General features: G+C 47.4%; 2 protein-coding genes and 1 long non-coding RNA gene across 5 annotated transcripts in view; 1 reads left to right on the top strand and 2 right to left on the bottom strand.

Moving 5' to 3' along the window:
• MAP2K1 (mitogen-activated protein kinase kinase 1) overlaps positions 1 to 15,506 on the top strand; it is a 124,493-nt gene extending 108,987 nt beyond the window's left edge. Inside the window, exons 6-11 of the mRNA XM_017851066.1 lie at positions 5,270 to 5,394; positions 8,389 to 8,590; positions 11,245 to 11,309; positions 13,192 to 13,253; positions 13,682 to 13,727; positions 14,453 to 15,506. Of these exons, the coding sequence (XP_017706555.1) occupies positions 5,270 to 5,394; positions 8,389 to 8,590; positions 11,245 to 11,309; positions 13,192 to 13,253; positions 13,682 to 13,727; positions 14,453 to 14,566 (614 nt within the window). The 3' untranslated portion in view covers positions 14,567 to 15,506. The remainder of the gene's footprint in view (positions 1 to 5,269; positions 5,395 to 8,388; positions 8,591 to 11,244; positions 11,310 to 13,191; positions 13,254 to 13,681; positions 13,728 to 14,452) is intronic.
• Positions 13,712 to 17,570, bottom strand: LOC108514677 (uncharacterized). Its single transcript, XR_001881290.1, has 2 exons — positions 15,959 to 17,570; positions 13,712 to 15,743 (listed from the first exon to the last, which is right to left on the bottom strand). It is a non-coding gene; the product is annotated as an uncharacterized LOC108514677 (long non-coding RNA).
• Positions 17,571 to 17,785: 215 nt separating this feature from the next.
• The window catches only part of SNAPC5 (small nuclear RNA activating complex polypeptide 5), a 4,148-nt gene continuing 1,521 nt past the window's right edge, over positions 17,786 to 20,412 (bottom strand). For all 3 annotated transcript variants that reach the window (XM_017851068.1, XM_017851069.1, XM_017851071.1), the window contains exons 2-3: positions 19,307 to 19,396; positions 17,786 to 18,521 (exon numbers count right to left, since the gene is read on the bottom strand). In XM_017851068.1, coding sequence (XP_017706557.1) covers positions 18,399 to 18,521; positions 19,307 to 19,396 — 213 coding nt within the window. In that variant the 3' untranslated portion in view covers positions 17,786 to 18,398. The remainder of the gene's footprint in view (positions 18,522 to 19,306; positions 19,397 to 20,412) is intronic.

The raw sequence follows: 20,412 nt of genomic DNA, 5'->3' as shown, positions 1-20,412 counted from the left end.
TTTTTTGAGAGGGAGTCTTGCTCTGTCACCCAGGCTGGAGTGCAGTTGCATGATCTCAGCTCACTGCAAGCTCCGCCTCCCAGGTTCAGGCCATTCTCCTGCCTCGGCCTCCCAAGTAGCTGGGACTACAGGCACCTGCAGCCACGGCCGGCTAATTTTTTATATTTTTAGTAGAGATAGGGTTTCACCATGTTAGCCAGGACAGTCTCGATCTCCTGACCTCGTGATCCACCTGCCTCGGCCTCCCAAAGTGCTGGGATTACAGGTGTGAGCCACTGTGCCCAGCCCCACCTCTTCTCTTTCTTTTGGGCTCCCCACTTCCACCCCTCCTCTGCCTTTCTCTTCCTCCAGGCCCCATCGTCTTCCATCTTGCCTTAGGGAATTAAGCTGCTTTTAATATTAGCCTAAACTAAACAAAATGAAGGTATTAGGATATAGTGGAAACACATAGAAGGCTGAGATTCACCTTGATTCATCTGCCTGCCAGGGCGTTGTCAGCTACTCAGGCTATCATCCAATGGGTGGCACCCATCCCACCTAGTTGGAAGAATTTAGAACTAGTCCACGGGGCCTTGATCACATCTTCATCTTTGCCTTTACACGTGCACGTGTTCTTGTCATTTGTTGGATTCTGTCTCCCCTGATGGTGACAATCCCTGTGTCCTTTTTACTCATAGTTCAGTGCAGATACTCTGTGTTTCTAGAATAAACAAATGACTCCCTAAATTGTTTTATCCAAACACCTTATTTTAGAGGGGTAGAAAATACTTAATAAACTTCAAAATATGTGCTCTTGAGGGAAAAGTCAGGAGGCTTTGAATAGTGTTATTTTGGGACAGAAAATACCAGAGAAGAACATCCTTTCTGAGTTTTTCATAAAACCTCCTTGTTCATTTTTGAGGAAGGAGGGGTTACCCATACTCACTGTCACAGAAGCTGAGCAGAATTGGGGTTAGTAGATCTCAGCCTCCTGTGGGATTCCTAGGGAAGCTTGTGAACCTGGGAGTCTACCGGGTGCTTGATGCTTCCTCCAGAATGCAGCCTGGCCCACCAGCTGCTGGGGGCCCTCTCAGCATCACCTTTCAGTTAACAAAGGATCAGAAAGAGAACCCAAGGCCCAGAGGTGGCCTCATTAAGTAGAGAAGGACTGGGCCTGTGATTTGTGTGAGGGCTCTGCTAGGAGAATGTGAGAGGAAGCCCAGTTAATCCTCCCAGGACTCCAGGAGCAGGGCATTATCCCAAGTTGAGAAGGGGATTCAGAAGAACTAGGCACCTAGGAGTAGAGGTGACAGGGTGATTTGAAAGGACTACTTGTTAGATGCAAGGACCAGCACAAGAGAAGGCAAGACTCTTACACAGGGGCAGTTAGAGAGGCAGACCAGCCCCAATCAGGAGAAAGTGGATGTGGAGATGTGTTATGCTGTGAAGTTGGAGAGGAAAGGAAGAAACAGTGAAGGGCATGGAAACCTGGGCACAGGGTCTTGGGACTGTGCTCTGAGGCAGAGGGGAGCCATGGCAGGCTCTGTGCAGGGGCTGTCCTGCTGGAGGAGTGCCGGTTTCTGTGTAGGCAGGTGGAGGGAGAAGATGCTGGAGACAGGAACAGTGTGTGAAGGGCCTGGCTATTGTGGGAAGCAAGTGTGGGGTGCTGAGGGAGGTCAAGAAATGAACTCTCTCTGGACTTGTCTGCCATCATGTACCTCTCTTCTGTCCCCAGAGAAGAGCTAGACTTGGGTGTGGCGGGCACAGGGACAAGAGGGATGTCCTAGCCTGGCGGCTCCAGCAGCGTGCTCTGGGGTTCAGTGATCTCATGTGCCCAGATTTCCAGGTGGCTTCTTGTGAGGCCCTCTGGGATCTGGCTCCCAGGACCAATGTGGTCCAGCAGTGAAAAGCCCCTTAGAATTTCCCTTCTCTTCCTCTCCAACCCCTTGCATCTCTGCTGCCTCCTAGGCAGTATTGTTTCCTGGAACCGGTGGGAGAAGCTGGAGCTCACAGCCAGGGATGGCGGCAAGCTGTGTTATGTAAGTTTGAAAAAGGGAGGCTTGCTTGCCATGTGATAGAGATCGGATACAAGGACAGCTAGATGCAGCACAGTCACGCCTGAGCAGTAGCTGCAGCCTGAAGAGAGGTGTCTGAGCCAGCAGAGGAAGAAGCTGCTGGCCTGGGTGGAGGAGACTGTGTTCTTGTGGGGAAGGAGAGGTGTCTGGTTCTGTGAACCGCTGATCTTGGAGGGCAGCCTGTGAAGCAGTCATTCTCTATTCCTATAACATGGTGTGCTGCTCATATGGCACGCCTTATTACATTGATCCTGGTCTGTGATGGTATGAGAGCCGCCATTGTGACTGCTTCATTCATGGCAAACCATGGCCCAGAAAAGTCAAGTGACTTGCTCGGGGCTACGTGGAGAGTGAGTGGCAGGGTCAGGATTTGACACAGGGCTTCTGTCTCACTAGCCAGTGCTACTCTTTTACTCTAAAACAGGCCTAGCAGGTCATGCCTAAACAGCCCATGGGGAGAGTGTGGGCTGGGTGAGGGAGCCTGGTGCCGTGTGGCCTGGCATGGATGAGACGCGATGGCACTGGGTGGGAGGTGTGGAAGAGGGCTTGTGTCGGAGCGCCTTGGTGTGCCTCCCCAGCAGGCACTGTCACACCCCTTACCCTTCTCAGTCTCGTTCCATTCTCAGCATCATTTTCCAAATCCTGAGCTCCTGACCTCCAGAGGCCAGGCACCCGACGCCTGTCCTCTGAGGGGCCATGGGCATAGTGGGATGAGGGAAGTACAACTCCAACAAGCAACTGCTAGACTCATGCCTCTGCTGAAGTGTTTGTGGGCCCTGTCCTAACACTAGGCCCAGGGAAAGAACAGAGCTCGCCCCTCTCCTCCCGAAGTTCAGAATCTCCCCGTGGTTCTCTGAGAGGCTGCGTGGCTCGCTCCCTCTCTCTGTTCACATAGTTGCTCAAGTGTCCTCTCCTCACAGGGCCGTTCCTTCCACCCTGTCATGGCAGTACCCCCTTACTCTCTCTGCCCTCACAGGGTTTTGTTTTGTTAATTTTTTTTGAGACGGAGTTTCACTCTATTGGTCAGGCTGGAGTGCAGTGGCATGATCTTGGCTCACTGCAACTTCCACCTCCTGGGTTCAAGCGATTCTCCTGCCTCAGCCTCCCGAGTAGCTGGGATTACAGGCTTGTGCTACCACACCCAGCCAATTTTTGTATTTTTAGTAAAGACAGGGTTTCACCATGCTGACCTCAAATGATGCGCTTACCTCAGCCTCCCAAAATGCTGGGATTACAGGTGTAAGCCACCATGCCCGGCTGGGTTTTATATTTTTCTTTGTGCCACTTAAGACCACCTGATGTTACACATTTGTTCACTGATTGATTTATTGTCTGTCTCCTCATACTAAAATTGAAGCTTCATGACAGTGGGGGACTTGGTCAGTTTCTTGCCTGCTGTCTGCCTGGTGCCCACACAGAGCCCACAGGTAAGGTAGCAGGTGCTCAGTGTACAGTAGGTGGCAACGGTTAGACCATGGCAGCAGGGTGGGTAGAAGAGGACAGGTGTTAAGTATCAGAGGGCCTGGGATCTGCTTTCAGCTTTACCCAGTTTTTGCTGTGTGACTTTGAACAAGTTGCTGGATCTCTTGAACCTTAGCCTTTTTTTTTTTTTCTTGGAGACAGAGTCTCACTCTGTCACCCAGGCTGGGGTGTAGTAGCACAATCTTGGCTCACTGAAACCTCTGCTTCCTGGGTTTAAATGATTCTCCTGCCTCAGCTTCTTGAATAGCTAGGGGTTACAGGCGTGCGCCACCACACCCGGCTAATTTTTGTGTCTTTATTAAAGACAAGGTTTTACCATGTTGGCCAGGCTGGTCTTGAACTCCTGACCTCGGGTGATCCTCCTGTCTCAGCCTCCCAAAGTGCTGGGATTATAGGCATGCGGCATCGCCGGCTTTTGTTTTTCAATTTGCACTTGGAAAGATACTTAAATAGACCTGTTTAAATCTGTTTAAGAATAAATAGCCGGCCATGTTGACTCGCACCTATCCTCCCAGCTACTGGGGGGCTGAGGCGGGAGTATTGCTTGAGCCCAGGAGTTCAAGCCCAGCCTGGGCAATTTAGTGAGACTCTGTGTCTAAAAAATAATAATAAATGCATTCATATAACACAGTGTTGAAGGGAAACATAATGAAACGTTAGTAGTGACTCTGCTGGGTTGTATTATAGGAGGTTTGGATTTTTTCTGTGATTTTCTAGATGTCCTATGTGGTGTCTATATTACGACTATTAAGGATTTCCCTAGACGTGGTCTGCCCTCAAAGTGAGTCTCATTGTTTGCTGATGTCTGCTCCACAAAGCCCTGCTCCAGGGGCCTTCACCAAGTCCCAGCCTTGGTTTTCTCCCTTACAAATAAGGATAATTGGCCCTGGTCTATGCACTTTACAGGACACTTGTATGAATCAGAGGATACAGTGGGGAAAAAAAAAGTTTGGAAATTTAGGTCTCTGCAAACTAAGGGCCAGTGTACTGGTATTTGTGACAGTGACCAGATGGGTGGGATAGGGTGATAATAAGAGTGCAAGGAAGGGGGATGGGGACATTGTTTTGCCTCTGAGGAGCAGCTTTAAGCCCTCTCACGTTCCAGCGCCAGGTAGCAAGGGGTTCCCCTTGACTGGCAGGGTAGGTGTAGCTGTGTAGGCTGTTAGGTGAGTGACTCCAGTGGAATGGAATCATCACTCAGCTCCCACCCCTGCCACACATACTCATAAGAAAAAGACCCACATGCTCTGTGCCTGGTGCAGAGGTCTAGAATGGGAATTCCCACCAAACCCTGTCCCCTTCTAGCCTGTGTAGCTTCAGCAAGCAGATAGGTTTTATTGTTTTTTTTCTGCTTCCTTCATGATCCAACCATAGATAGTACGTCTTACCAGTATGGGTGGTTGAAGCAACAGACTTTGAAATCCTGACTGTTCATGATAACGGACTCCTTCCTGTGGGTCATCTGGCCAAGTCTGCGTTTTCAGAGTGGAAATCGACTGTCTTTCTATTCTGCTTCTAAAGTAGCTGCTCATTTCATCTCCTGACAGTTGCTTCTTGAACTCGGAACAAGGGGCCTTGGTGTACAGTGTTTGCAAGCCAAAGGCTGCCTGATGGTGGACGGGGGTTTTGTCCTGGGACTCAGGGTCAGGGCTGGCCTGTGTGGAATGCTGACCCTTCTCTTCCCCAATCTACCTGTGTCAATTCCTTCCTTTTCTATTTTCTCTTCCTTGCAGATGTCAAGCCCTCCAACATCCTAGTCAACTCCCGTGGGGAGATCAAGCTCTGTGACTTTGGGGTCAGCGGGCAGCTCATCGACTCCATGGCCAACTCCTTCGTGGGCACAAGGTCCTACATGTCGGTATGAACAGAAGTTTCCATTGCTTGAGCTTCTTGTACGGTCAGGGATAGGAGTCCAGTGGGTATCTTTCCTGTGGAGCCAGAGTCTTGTGCTGGGTGGGGGACAAGAAGTGAGGGAGGAGGCACAGTGGTCCTCCCTGAGGAGATGAAGTTGAATGGGAAGATGGTCTTGGTCTTTCTTAGGCCTTGGAGCATAACTGGGATATTGGGGCCTTGACTCACTGAGAGGATTGTGCAGCTCCAGAATGCAGCTTTTCATTCTGAAGGATTGTGAGCTCCAGCTCCCCTCTGGGCATCTCTACATGATCGTCTTTAGATCCACAAACCCAGGATGCTCAGATATGACCCACCCCAAACTACCTCACCTCCTCCTTTTCTCTTAGCAGTAAATAGACAGCATCATCTCCCTGGTTTCCCAAGGTAGAAACCTGAGCATTGGCTTTTAATGTGCCTTCTCAGCAGCCCATCCTTTCAGTATCTTGTAGCTCCCAACTCCTGAGAGTCTGTTCAATATTGTCCAGGCTCTTTTTTCCCTCCTCACTATGTCTGTCAGTCATGTACTCCTCCCTCTAACTGCAGCACACACCTGGACCCCTCGCCAGAGTCTCTGCTCCATTTCAGCCAACACCCTGTGTTGGGGGTCTTCCCTCCTGCTCCCAGCTCTGCTGGCTCCCACTGTCACCAGAGTGTTGTGTGGGGCTATCCTCACACTATGGCAGCACCAGCATGTTCTCTTCCCTCCTCCATACCACCAGTTCCTTGGGGACAGGGACAAGGTGTCTCTCTTGTCCCTAGTGCCTGGCGTGGGGCCTGGCATGTGGTAGGTGTTCAGGGAATGTTTGGCAAGTGGGTAGATGTTTAGTTGGCTGAGTGGGAGGGTACATGGATAGCACATTTCTGAGAATGATTCGGAAAGGTGGAAACGTGAGTCTGGGCCAGTGCTGAAGTGTGGCAGAGTAGAGAAGCGTTGGAGTGAGTAGGCAGTCTTTACAGAAGTGGCAGGGAGTGCAGGCCCGCGTGGAAGGGGGACAGGCGGAGAGGCTCAGATCTTAACTTGTACAAAGCGTTTTACGTGTTCTCTGTCAAAGCACATGTCATGTCCCTGGAAGGTCTCATTTGATCCATGTGGTTGTCCCAGGAAATAAAGATTATTGTTCCCATTTTAGAGATGAGGAAGTCTAGATTCAGGGAGGTTAAGCAACCTGCCTACTTAACCTTGCTAAGCCAGGATTGAAAGGTAGCTGCCCCCTTGCCAGGCAGATGCCCTTTGCACAGCACATCCTCATTTGCCTCTTAGGGAGGATTTGGCACCTGTGCCCACATCCCAGTGTGAACACATCCTCATTCCTTCTTGCTGGCGCCTACCACTGTGACTGCAGCCACTGTCAACATCACTCACCTGGCGCTGGCCCACATCCCTACCCTCCACTCCAGTGGCCCACTGTGGAGCTCTGTCATCTCCTTACTCACCTGGCACTGGCCCACATCCCTACCCTCCACTCCAGTGGCCCACCGTGGAGCTCTGTCATCTCCTTACTCACCTGGCACTGGCCCACATCCCTACCCTCCACTCCAGTGGCCCACCGTGGAGCTGTCATCTCCTTACTCACCTGGCACTGGCCCACATCCCTGCCCTCCACTCCAGTGGCCCACCGTGGAGCTGTCACCTCCTTATTGCTTCTTCCCTGAATGTCTGGTACTGAGCAGCTGGCATCCTGGGCCCTGTGACTGCCAGCTCTCAAGTTCAAAATCCAGTAACAGGCCCTAGGAATTACTGGTCAGGGGTTTAATGGTTTGGGTTTTTCTGGTTATATGGTCAGTTCCAAAATAGTCCAGTGTTGGAGTTAGTGAAAAATGCTACAGGAGAAGTTAATGTCTAAATGAATATACTATGGCCAGAATAAATATTTTTTTGGTAGAGTTCTTGAAATACATGTGCTATTTCAAATAATGCTCATTAAAAATAATGCTTTTACATAGCACTGTATACATTTTTTCTCTTTGGCTCTTCCCACCAATATCAACCAATATTTGTACAGCATTTTACAACATCTGACATACATTTTCATTTGATCTTCTTAGTAACCCTAAGTAGAGTTTTCTTATGTCATTGTTACTGTCATTTTCATCAGCAGCAGCTGACCACCCCCCCCACACCTTTTTTTTTCCGACACAGTGTTTTCGCTCTTCTTGCCCAGGCTGGAGTGTGGTGGCGTGATTTCGGCTCACTGCAAACTCTGCCTCCCAGGTTCAAATGATTCTCCTGCCTCAGCTTCCCAAGTAGCTGGAATTACAGGCATGCACCACCACGTCCAGCTAATTTTTGTATTTTTAGTAGAGACAGGGTTTCACTATGTTGACCAGGCTGGTCTCGAACTCTTGATCTCATGTGATCCTCCTGCCTTGGCCTCCCAAAGTGCTGGGATTACAGGCATGAGCCACTGCGCCCTGGCCCAGCAGCAGCCCCATTTTATAGATGAGGCTGATAGTCAGGATCCTTTAGCTTGTAAGTCCCAGAACGGGGATTTAAGTCTCAGGCCCACTCACCCAAGATCTTTTGCTCTATATATCCACGGCACACCTCATTCCCAACCCATGTTCCACAAGCTTCATGTTTCACATTCAGTGACAAGATGAGCCACTCATGCTGGGCTTCGGACAGGCTGCCCTGTGCGTGTAAGACTGTGGCCAAGCTAGGTAAAGCTGGAACCACAGGCTGAAGTGGCAGCCAGGGCCCAGCCGATTACACGTGGTCTGTCAGTTTAGGCTAGATTATAGGAGAGAGAGAGCAGGGATGAGGGGTCAAAGCCACAGAAGCCAGCTAGGATTTGGTAAACACAATGTTTGGGGGTAGGTGGAAGGCCAAATTCAAGAGGTTAGTGGAGCTCTTGAAACAGGATATGAACTATTGAGAAGGGACAGAAGAGAAAATGCATTAGCAGACCCAGGGGTCCATGTTAGGTCAGGTATTTGTAACTGTCTGTCTCTCCTGCAGCCAGAAAGACTCCAGGGGACTCATTACTCTGTGCAGTCAGACATCTGGAGCATGGGACTCTCTCTGGTAGAGATGGCGGTTGGGAGGTATCCCATCCCTCCTCCAGATGCCAAGGAGCTGGAGCTGATGTTTGGGTGCCAGGTGGAGGGAGATGCGGCTGAGACCCCACCCAGGCCAAGGACCCCCGGGAGGCCCCTTAGCTGTGAGTAGCCTGGTGTGTCCCCATCTTGGACTGTGTGTCGTGGGGGGTCCCTTACTTTCAGGGGTTTCTGGAGGGCTGATTCTCTGTACATTCTGCCAAGACTGATTTCTCTGTCCCTGGATGCCAGGCTAGGGCTAGGAGGAAGCAGCAAGGGTCTCCAGGTGGGTGTTGTTATTACCAACTACTTCCTACCATTTGTTGAGTACGTACTATGTTCTAGGTACTGCACTTCGGACTTTATATACATTATTTAACCTTTTGTATTATTTTTATTATTAAGGGTCTTGCTATGTTGCCCAGTGCAGTGGCTAGTCACAGTCTTCAACTCCTGGGCTCAAGCAGTCTTCCTCCCTTAGCCTCCAGAGTAGCTGGGACTACAGGCTATAATTTATCTGGGGGGTTGGGAGGGAAGGGGCTCACTCTGTCTGGAGTGCAATGGCACGATCACAGCTCACTGCAGCCTTAACCTCCTAGGTCCAAGTGATCATCCTACCTCAGCCTCCTGAGTAGCTGGGACCACAGTCACATGCCACCATGCCCAGCTAGGTTGTTTTTTATTTTGTAGAGACATCGTCTCCTTATGTTGCTCAGGTTAGTCTCTAACTTTAGGGCTCAAGCAATCCTCCTGCCTCAGCCTCCCAAAGTGCTGAGATTACAGGCATGATCCACCATGCCTGGCTTCTAATTTGTGGGGCTTTTTTGTTTTTTTTTTTGATACTGGGTCTTGCTCTGTCACTCAGGGTGGAGTGCAGTGGTGCAATCATGGCTTACTGCAGCCTTGACCTCTTGGGCTCAAGTGATCCTTCTGCCTCAGCCTCCTGAGTACCTGAGACCACAGGCGTGTGCCACCATGCCACCATGCCTGGCTAGTTTTTTGGTTTTTTTTTTTTTTTGAGATGGAGTCTCACTCTTGTTGCCCAGGCTGAAGTGCAGTGGCGTGATCTCGGCTCACTGCAACCTCCGTCTCCCGGGCTCAAGTGATTCTCCTGCCTCAGCCTCCCAAGTAGCTAGGATTACAGGTGTGTGCCACCACACCTGGCTAAGTTTTTGTATTTTTAGTAGAGATGGCATTTCTCCACGTTGGTCAGGCTGGTCTGGAACTCCCGACCCTCAGGTGATCCGCCCCCCTCAGACTCCCAAAGTGCTGGAATTACAGGCGTGAGCCACCGCTCCCGGCATGCCTGGCTAATTTTTTAAATTTTTTGTATAGATGAGGTCTCGCTATGTTGACTAGGTTGGTCTGGAACTCCTGGGCTCAAGTGATCCTTCTGCCTTGGCCTCCCAAAGTGTTGGGATTTTAGGCGTGAGCCACTGCGTTCTAATTTTTTAACATGACTTTTGGTAGTTTTTTTATTGAGATAGAATTCACATAAGACAAAATTTACATTTTAAAGTATGTAGTTCAGTGGTTTTTAGTATATTGTTCCATGTTGTACAGCCATCACCACTGTCTCATTCTGGAACATTTTCATTACCCCAGAAAGAAACCCCATCTCCCACTCCCCCTTGCCTGATCTGCTGACAACCACTAATCTACTTTGTGTCCATGGATTTGCCTAGCATTTTAGAATTTTAATAGCATTTCATTTGTGAATATGATTATAATCTCCATTTTAAAGATGAGGAAACTGAGGCACAGGGCCCTTGTCAAGGCCACATAGACTTGTAAGTGGCCAAGTCTGACTCCCAAGATGATAAACACTGTGCAGTACCACCTGCCTCTCTGCATGTGAATATTGGAAAGTAAACCTGGTACTCAGGGAATAGCCTGACCTAGCCAATTGTTTTTTATGTAGCTCCTGTCTGGCCAAGGATACCTGCCCTATACCTCCATGAGGTCCACATGAGAGAGAGCTTGTATGAAGGGGAAAGCAGAGGGGGCTAGGGGTAGCTGATGGCAGGTCATTGGAGGGGCTGGTGGCTGTGGCCTCTGAGGCTGGCCTGTGACTCTAGGAGACAAAAGGAAGAAACGCAAGTTCATGGAGAATTAAAACTAAATCCTTTAGTTATTTAGCTGCTATCTCATTTGTGCCTCTCTCACTAGAAGGAAGGGGGAAAGGACAGACATAATTATTATGTCTCTGCTTTACAAAACTCAGAACTTTGGCTCAGCAATGAACTGATTTGCCAAAGGTTATGAACTTAAGATGTGGCAGAGCCCAGATTTGTACCCTGCCTTTGCTGGTCCCCTCTGTGTTCAAGCCTTATCTGTGGATGTTTAATTTTTATTGTCCATGACCCTGTTCTGGTCCCAGGGATCCATACCCAACCCCTTGCCTCATATTAACAAGTAATCTGGTCCGGGCGCGGTGGCTCAAGCCTGTAATCCCAGCACTTTGGGAGGCCGAGACGGGCGGATCACAAGGTCAGGAGATTGAGACCATCCTGTCTAACACTGTGAAACCCCGTCTCTACTAAAAAATACAAAAAAAACGAGCTGGGCGAGGTGGCAGGCGCCTGTAGTCCCAGCTACTCGGGAGGCTGAGGCAGGAGAATGGCGTAAACCTGGGAGGCGGAGCTTGCAGTGAGCTGAGATCCGGCCACTGCACTCCAGCCTGGGCGACAGAGTGAGACTCCGTCTCAAAAGAAAAAAAAAAAAAAAAAACAAGTAATCTGTTTCTGAGAAGTATTTTTTCTTTTTATAAAATTTGTAGCATATGGAATGGACAGCCGACCTCCCATGGCAATTTTTGAGTTGTTGGATTACATAGTCAACGAGGTAAGTACTGCCTGGTTTCCTTCACCTTGGAATTTACTTGCTCATCTTAAGAAAACACCCAGATCCTGGGCACGGTGACTCACGCCTGTAATCCCAGCAGTTTGGAAGGCTGAGGCAGGTGGATCACATGAGGTAAGGAGTTTGAGACCAGCCTGGCCAACAGGGCAAAACCCCATCTGTACTAAAAATATGAAAATTAACTGGGCATGGTGGTGCACGTCTGTAGTCCCAGCTACTCGGGAGGCTGAGGCATGAGAATTGCTTGAACCTGGGAGGCAGAGGTTGGCTCTGAAAAAACAAAAACCAAAAAACATCCCTATCACAGGTTCAGTCTACTAGAGTTTAATATACCTCTCTTTACTATATGCACAGCTTTATACTAAGCACCACGGGCTGTAGAAAAGCAGTTTCAGGATCAGATCATTGCTGCTTAAGGATAATGAGGGAGGCAGAGCATGTTGCATTTGTAGGAGTCAGAAAAAAAGCCATCTATCCTCTACTGCTATGGACCTAAGCTGGGTGGTTCTGGGTGGTAGTCATATTAAGGGAAGGGATATCTGAGGTTAGATATGCCATTGCTGGTCTCCTGGCATGCACTGTTCTCTTCCAAATTTTCACATTAATTTCCCATGTGGTTCTCCCAAGCATTGCTGAGGTAGGCCAAATTGGTTCCTTTTCGAACAGGTGAGGAAATTGAGCCTCCAAGATGAAAAGTAGCCCACGTCATTCCCACCCAGTGCTCTTTCTTCCTCACAACCTCCCACCTCCCATTCTTACCTCCTAGGAGGCTTGGCTGCATGGCAGTTGATCCACTGCAGTCTCTGCTGACACACAGCCCCTCTGTTGCCTCTTTCCTGTTCAGAAGGAATGGATGCTGCCTCTGGAGGCCAAGCTGTTGGTCTTCCCTCTCCCTTGAATAGTCCCTTGATTCCTTCAGCAGCAGGGAGTCTGCAGAGTAGGGCTTGCTCTGGGTCACTGTTCTAAGAGCTGAGTTCTAGTCCCCACTTCAGATCAGACTGACATGGCCCTCAGAGGAAGAGCACTAGGTTGGGCTTTGTGGTGGTGGGCATCAGTGTCTCATTTTTAATCTCAAATTTAAAATGAGATTTGGGGCTGTACATCAGAGCAGTGACATCATGGACATTATGTCTGTGGGTCAGCACCTCCCAAAGAAGCTACACGCAGCTCCCAGCCCGGGTGTGTAAGTGGGCCCACATTTCCTGGACTGCATGGAACACCGTGCGCCCAGTGCTCCAGGGCCTTGTAGTGTATAGCGCTGCATGATTGCTATGGGGATCTGACAACAGCCTCACTGCTGCAGTGTGCAGTTAACATTCTTCCAGACCCAGCTCTGTCAGTTAATGTTTCAACTTTGCACTGCCTCTCTAGGGCTCAGAAAAGGGATTTTTAAAAACCGGTTTGCTTCTGCAGGTGCTGTCAGACCTGGGCCAGCCTGGTGGTTTGCACGTGCCCCTAGCTGTTGCTGCCAGTAAATTGCTGGTTACGTTTCCATGTCGCACTCCAAGATTTACCATTGTAGAGCTTCAGAGCTTGAAAGGGTCCCTGAGATCATTAGGCCCAACCTCTTCATGTCAGAAGAGTAAACTGAGGCTCAGAGAGGAACAGTGGTTAGTTCAAAATCACCAGACAAGTGAGTGGACTTGACTTGGTCCCAGTTCTAAGTGTGCTATTTGAGACCAGTGGTTCCAACATGGTTACCCAAAAGGCAGCATTGGCCTTCCACCTGTGCCTTTCCTTGACTGGATGAGAGTAGCACTGCCTTTGGACGGCAGAGAATGGCTGGCAGGAGGGGTGGGATGGAGAGAGGAGATGGCTGGAGCAAGGAGCCAGGCATTTTTCTTATCTCAACATGTGTTTGCAGCCTCCTCCAAAATTGCCCAGTGGAGTTTTCAGTCTGGAATTTCAAGATTTTGTGAATAAATGGTAAGTTGGCTCCTTGTTCTCTGGAAGGGTACTCTGGATTTGTCAGGCTCCCCACCCCATTTCTGGAAGCACCAGCTTTGCTTCTGCAGGCACAGCTTTGCCCTTTCCCCTCCCCTCTGATGATTCTCGGCTGCTGCCATAAGCCCTTTTTTAGAGTGCCAAGACTTATGTGACATGTCTAACTACATCATGGATGTAGTAGCTGCTCCTTTTGGTGCTTGCTCTCCGGGGATTGGCACATTGCTTTTTAATTCAGCAAGAATGTATTAACTTACTGTGGGCATGATATTGTGCTTAGAACCGGAGGATGAGTCAAGCCCAGGCAATCCTCAGCCTCTAGTGTGCAGAGAAGACAGGCATGCAAACATGTTATTTGAGCTAGAACCAGTGCCAGGCAATAGCTCTCACCTTGTCTTTCTTCCTTTAAGCTTAATAAAAAACCCCGCAGAGAGAGCAGATTTGAAGCAACTCATGGTGAGTCCATTTATTCCAGATTCTTACAGTACCTGTTTATTCATTTGTTGTTCTCTGTCAGTCACCTGTGCAGTACTTCCAGAGCCCATTCATTCCCTGCCCACTGTGGTCCAGCTGAACCTGGGGCTGCAGAATACCAAACACCAGTCTCCTCTGCCTTCCCATCAGTTTAAGGGAAAGCTGGGGTGACCCCTGCAGCCTGATTAAGCATGCCAGAGAAAGGCCTTAGGGGGCCATGGGAAAGAAAAGGCCAGCCTACCCCCTTCATGGGGATGGGGCCTTTCTCTAATACTGACTGCCTCACCTTACATTCAGCCTCCTTCCTGAGTCACTCTCCGCCTGCTGTTTCATTCGGTGGCAGTGGGATTAGCTAAGTAATACTGTAAATATGTGGAGAGCCAGACTATGCATATAGTATAATATGCACTAAGTCCATTTTCTTTGTCCCTTCTAACAAGCCTGTGAGGCATTTAAGGCAGAGTCACTGTGTCCATACTGCAAGAGTAGGCTCCAAGAGGTGACTTGCCCAAGGCCTCACAGCTGCTGTGACTGATGGAGCGGGTCTTTGGGCCTGCAGTTGGCCCCACTGCTGCTTAGGGGCAGGTGCCAGGTGCTCCTTCAAAGTGTAGCACAAGCTCTAGACCTGAAACTCTTGGGATTTTCCTTCCTGGTGGGTGTTTTTGTTGTTTCTTTTTAACACCACGTTCTCGTTTCCTTACATGCAGGTTCATGCTTTTATCAAGAGATCTGATGCTGAGGAAGTGGATTTTGCAGGTTGGCTCTGCTCCACCATCGGCCTTCACCAGCCCAGCACACCAACCCATGCTGCTGGCGTCTAAGTGCTTAGGAAGCAACAAAGAGCGAGTCCCCTGCCCAGTGGTTTGCCATGTCGCTTTCGGGCCTCCTTCCCATGCCTGTCTCTGTTCAGATGTGCATTTCATCTGTGACAAAGGATGAAGAACACAGCATGTGCCAAGATTCTACTCTTGTCATTTTTAATATTACTGTCTTTATTCTTATTACTATTATTGTTCCCCTAAGTGGATTGGCTTTGTGCTTGGGGCTATTTGTGTGTATGTTGATGATCAAAACGCGTGCCAGGCTGAATTACAGTGAAATTTTGGTGACTGTGAGTAGTCATTCTTACAATTGCACTGCTGTTCCTGCTCCATGACTGGCTGTCTGCCTGTAATTTTGGGATTCTTTGACATTTGGTGGTACTTTATTCTTGCTGGGCATACTTTCTCTCTTGAGTAGGAGGGAGCCTTGTGAGATCCTTCACAGGCAGTGCATGTGAAGCATGCTTTGCTGCTATGAAAATGAGCATCAGAAAGTGTACATCATGTTATTTTATTATTATTATTAGCTTTTCATGTAGAATTCAGCAGTTTACATCCAAATCTAGCCAGAGCCCTTCACTGCCATGATAGCTGGGGCTTCACCAGTCTGTCTACTGTGGTGATCTGTAGACTTCTGGTTGTATTTCTATATTTATTTTCAATATACTGTGTGGGATACTTAGTGGTATGTCTCTTTAAGTTTTGATTCATGTTCCTTAAATGGTGGAATTATTTTGAATGTCACAAATTGATGAAGGCATTAAAATGTCAGATTTATCTTTCCCCATATCCAAGTACCAATGCTGTTGTAAACAACGTGTATAGTGCCTAAAATTGTATGAAAATCCTTTTAACCATTTTAACCTAGATGTTTAACAAATCTAATCTCTTATTCTAATAAATATACTATGAAGTTTAAAAAAAAAAAGGATGAAAGCTACTTTTGCTTTTGTGTAAGCTTTTCAATTTCTTTAGTACACAAGAAATACTGGTTGAGCCAAGCATTATTGGTGAAGGGGAAAGGTGAAGAGGAGGAGGAGGCTGGAAGGCAGAAACACCACACCAAGTTCAGTGCTTTGGACTAATGGGGCTTCCTGTAATTTCAGTCTCTGGACTCAGTCCGCCTCTTCTCATCCCACACCCTTCTCTGTTCTTCCAACCCCCTTCCTTGTGGGACCTGTGAATAGATCCTGTATATTCCTTTGATCTCTTTATACAAGGGAAAAGCAGCAGATGGGGGTCTGGGAGCAAATCTGAGAAAAATCACAAAATATTTCTTATCTCACAGAACATTTCTCATTTTCCATATACCAATAGTTGAGCTGAGGGCCTGTCTGCACTTCCAGGCTGTCATGCTCACAGGAGGGCCTTGCTGGTAACCAGCTTGCCTACCTCGTGTGGGAGCTTTCTGCACGACAGGATAGTCTGTTTGCTTTGCGACATTAAGCAATGGTTTCCTTTCTTTCACCACTTACACTTAAGCACACCTTCCTGGAAAGGAGGAATGTGCCTGATGCTGGCTTTATCATGCCTGTGAGGTGGCAGTGATGTCACAAAGCCATGGCCCACTGGCCACAGGATCCCTTTCCTTAGCTGAGAAGTCTTTGGGAACTTAGAGGTACATTTGAGGTTGCCTGGTCAATACCTCTCCCCTCATTATTTTCTTTCAAAGGGCAGGTTATAGAAACTAAAGGCAACATGTATATTTATAAATAAAAGGCCCATTCCTTTTTAGATAAAAACAAAACTTGAGTAAATAATCTTCTAAGTAGGTAGTTCCAATCTAGAGGTACCAGAAATTGGGATACTGCCAGGATTTTAAAAAAATGATCAGTGTTGTATATACTGCTGCCTAAGCTAGTCAGCTTTTTGTTCTCACCGTGAGGTATAGCTTTTCTAAGTCAACAGTTCAACTTACACATTTTCAACACATAAACATTCAGGCTGGGTTTTAACATTTACACTCTGTGTCTTTTACAAATGACAGGATACCACCACTACTGAGAATGTTTCATTAAAATGAGAATACTACATCCTTAGGAGAAATGTTATGAACTGGTATCCAAAACCCAGATCTGACCACTTTCATGCTCGGTGTCTTTTGAGGGGTGCTTAGTTTTTTTTTTTTTTTTTTTTTTTAATTTTAACCAAGAATTATGATCCCCGCATGAATCTTGCAGTGTTTTGAGCTCCCAATGCCAGATTCTTACTGATACCAATGATAGTAGGAGTTTTAAATGATCTCATTAGCACCTCATAGCAACCTGTGAAACTGCTAGAACACATGTGAGTATCTTCACCTTATAGATGGGAAAGTGAGTTGCAAAGAGGTGGGAGGACAAGGGACCAGTTAGTGGTAGAGCTGGAATTCATAGTCAACCTTTCCAACTTTACAAACCCATACTCGTATTTTAAATTAGACCCTCAAAATTTATGTACCTTGATGCTTTTTGATCCCAAACTACCTTCCCATTGTGTGTTCTAAGGAACATGCTCATTTAAACTTCTGGCTGTTTAAGAGCAGCTCAAAATAACTTCAGTGAAATGTGGATTAACAAAAAAGGTATTCTTTGCTTTCTTTGGGAACTGCTGCATAAGTTCTGCTTGACATGAGTCTTGTTTGGCTTTTACTGTTGCTTGAGCAGGGGAAATTAATTTTATAAAATTAAGCAACTACTTATTTCACAGTATAGTAGTTAGTGGAAAAGGGACAGTATGCAGAAATGAACCTCAACTTCAAATATGAAGTAACAACTCTTATTCTGTAACTGTCATCTGTTACAAAAATCCAGTCTTCCAGCCTGGCGTAGTGGCTCACGCCTGTAATCCCAGCACTTTTGGAGGTTGAGGCGGGCGGAAAACCTGAAGTTGGGAGTTCGAGAGCAGCCTGACCACACGGAGAAACTCTGTCTACTAAAAATACAAAATTAGCCGGGCATGGTGATGCGTGCCTGTAATCCCAGCTACTCAGGAGGCTGAGGCAGGAGAATCACTTGAACCCAGAAGGGGGAGGTTGCGGAGAGCTGAGATCACACCATTGCACTCCAGCCTGGGCAACAAGAGTGAAACTGTCTCAAACAACAAAAAAATCCAGTCTTCCAAGCATGGCACATCTCTCTTAAGGGCTGGAAATGGATTTCAAACCATCCTGTTGTATCTTTTCCTCAGAGAAGGAACTGCTGCTTCTCTCTGTCGCAATCTAGAAACCAGCAGGCTCCATGATGGCTATTTATAATTTATTTATAAAAACATTTTACCAGTGAGTGATGTCTCAAGTGAGAGGTGGTAACAGCTACACAAAGCAGTTTATAGCATGCAATATTTCAATGCCTCCGAGAGGTAGCAAGCTTGTGCTCTCAGATGGCCCTCAGTCCTTCCCCTTGTCATCTTTGTCCTAGACTGTGGGCTAACTGCTCACAAGGATTCAGTGGCATGCAAACAGCCTTTAATTGGTTTTCTTCAAAGAGTCATTGTTGACTGGAAAGACTGGCTTGTATTTAAACTCTGCTCTTTTTGCAAATGCCAGACTTTCTCAACAGTATTTCAGAGGAAATTGTTTTGAACAGTTAACCGAATCTGACCAGATTACAGACAGCACCACCCATATTGCTCAATGCTAAGACACAGCATCTTTGATTTTCTGTATGTCATAACACTCTGAAGCTTGAGTTACTGATGGAGCCATTTTTGCAACTACACATTCTCCTTATAGTTCTTGCTTTCCTTTCAAGCAGATCACAGGGCCCAGGGCAAGACGAGTTCCTTGAGAAGAAGTAGCCTGAGACTTAGAAATGCAATTTGTATAACTGACCAGCCTGGCTTTCCCCCTTCTTTAGGAATCTGATTCTTCTTCTTCCTCTTCTTCCTCCTCCTCCTCTTCCGTCACATGACTCTTTGTGCTCAACTCCAGGGTCGTTTGGTTGATTGATGCTTCATTGTCTACATGCACCAACATCTGTATTGGCCAAGGGCATCACAGATTAGTAGGAAAGATGCTGGTCTCACAACAGCAAATTCTTAAAAATGATTTAAAATCAGATCTCAATTGCATATCTATCCCCAGTACTTATGACTAAGAGGTATGGCCACTTTCCTTTTATACCCCCACCTCCATTACCAAAATGGGGCAAAGGTAAATGCCCCAGATTCACTAGAATGTTACCTCATTTACAAACATTATTACAGAAAGCTCCATAAGATTTGTGCCAACTTACAAGTGCTGCTGTATCATGGTTTTAAATGTCTTAAGACACAAAATCTGGGAGAACTCAAATGTTGTGTACTTAGAAATATGATTTTGCTGACTGACTTGAGGGCATTTGGTAAGAGATGAGTATGATGAGGACTGGAACTCATCTTTTAGCACTGTGCTTTGTACTTGAAGCCACACTCTTGAATCCCAAGGTTACTTATTCACAAAAAAGCAAGAGTTTTGACATATCCCTACAAAAATCTCCACTCTCCCCCGGGTTCATCTGAGTAACTAGACAGAATGGATGACGAGGAGGATGGAGGTAAAACATTAGTAACTACTTAATAAATTAATTAGTGTATAACCAGCTGGTAGGAAGGTGGGTAATGTAGAGTTGCCACCTTATTAAACCAGAAAATTCTTATCAGCACTTTTCAGAGCCCTTTGGGCTAGGTAATGTGATTCACAACAGTTCTTCACCACCCAAGCAGCATGGGAGCAGAGCAGACTTTGCATTCTCTCCTAGGCGGGCACTTGATTAAGCTTACATCATGTGACTGTTCAGGTACAGTGTGAGAAGACAGCATCTCATCCCCTCTTCTAGAACTGATCATTGATTGGAGGGCTAATTCTTCAACCTAGAAAAGAAGAGTTGAGGACACTTTTCCTTAATATTTCACTGGATGTGGTTAAACTGCTGGGCACACCATGAAAGGTTTGCATCAAGAGAAAGAATGAAAACTATCTCTGTGTTGCTCTAGAGGGAAAGTTGGAGGCTCTTAGGTTTTCTCTCTTTTAAGGAGATGAGTCAAGAAAGACTCCAGCACTTTTCCCCTGGGCTGAACAGGTGTTCTGGCTGAGTCATGGCTTCCACAGACCTAGCAACTCAAAGTACAAGTGTGTCATTAAAACAGCCAAGTGTCATCTGATTCCTCAGAGAGATTCCCTGGACCTGAGGCTGTCAACTCAGTAATGAGAAGGTGAAGGAAAGAACAGAAAACAGAGGTGTCTGCTGAAGCATAAGGAAATCTGGGCTTTGGAGGTGGTCATCGATATACTCATTAGGTACTGGGTACTGTGGGAATACAGGGACACAAATAAGTGGAGGGCATTATGACTTCCCTAAGGAGGCCAGGTGCAGTGGCTCATGCCAGTAATCCCAGCACTCTGGGAGGCCGAGGCGGGAGGATCATGAGGTCAGGAGATCAAGAACATCCTGGCTAACACTGTGAAACCCCGTCTCTACTAAAAATACAACTTCTCCAAGGAAAAATGCTTATGATTTTGATATGTCATAGGTGTACTTTTCATTTTACAAAGGGCTTTGGTAATCCTCACCTCATATGGACTTAAAGTTTCTGAAAAAGGGCCAAGCCCAGTGGCTCACACCTGTAATCCCAGCACTTAGGGAGCTGGAGGTGGGTGATCACCTGAGGTCACGAGTTCGAGTACACCCTGGCCAACATGGTGAAACCCAGTCTCTACTAAATACAAAAAATTAGCCCGGCATGGTGGTGCATGCATGTAATCCCAGCTACTTGGGAGGCTGAGGCAGAATCCCTTGAACCCGGGAGGTGGAGGTTGCAGTGAGCCAAGATCGCGCCATTGCACTCTAGCCTGAGCAACAACAGTGAAACTCTGTCTCAAAAAAAAA

Source organism: Rhinopithecus bieti, unplaced genomic scaffold (genome assembly GCF_001698545.2).
Source record: "Rhinopithecus bieti isolate Rb0 unplaced genomic scaffold, ASM169854v2 scaffold_31548, whole genome shotgun sequence".
In the NCBI taxonomy this organism is placed as follows: Eukaryota; Metazoa; Chordata; class Mammalia; order Primates; family Cercopithecidae; genus Rhinopithecus; species Rhinopithecus bieti.
This window is presented reverse-complemented; position numbering and strand designations above follow the sequence as displayed.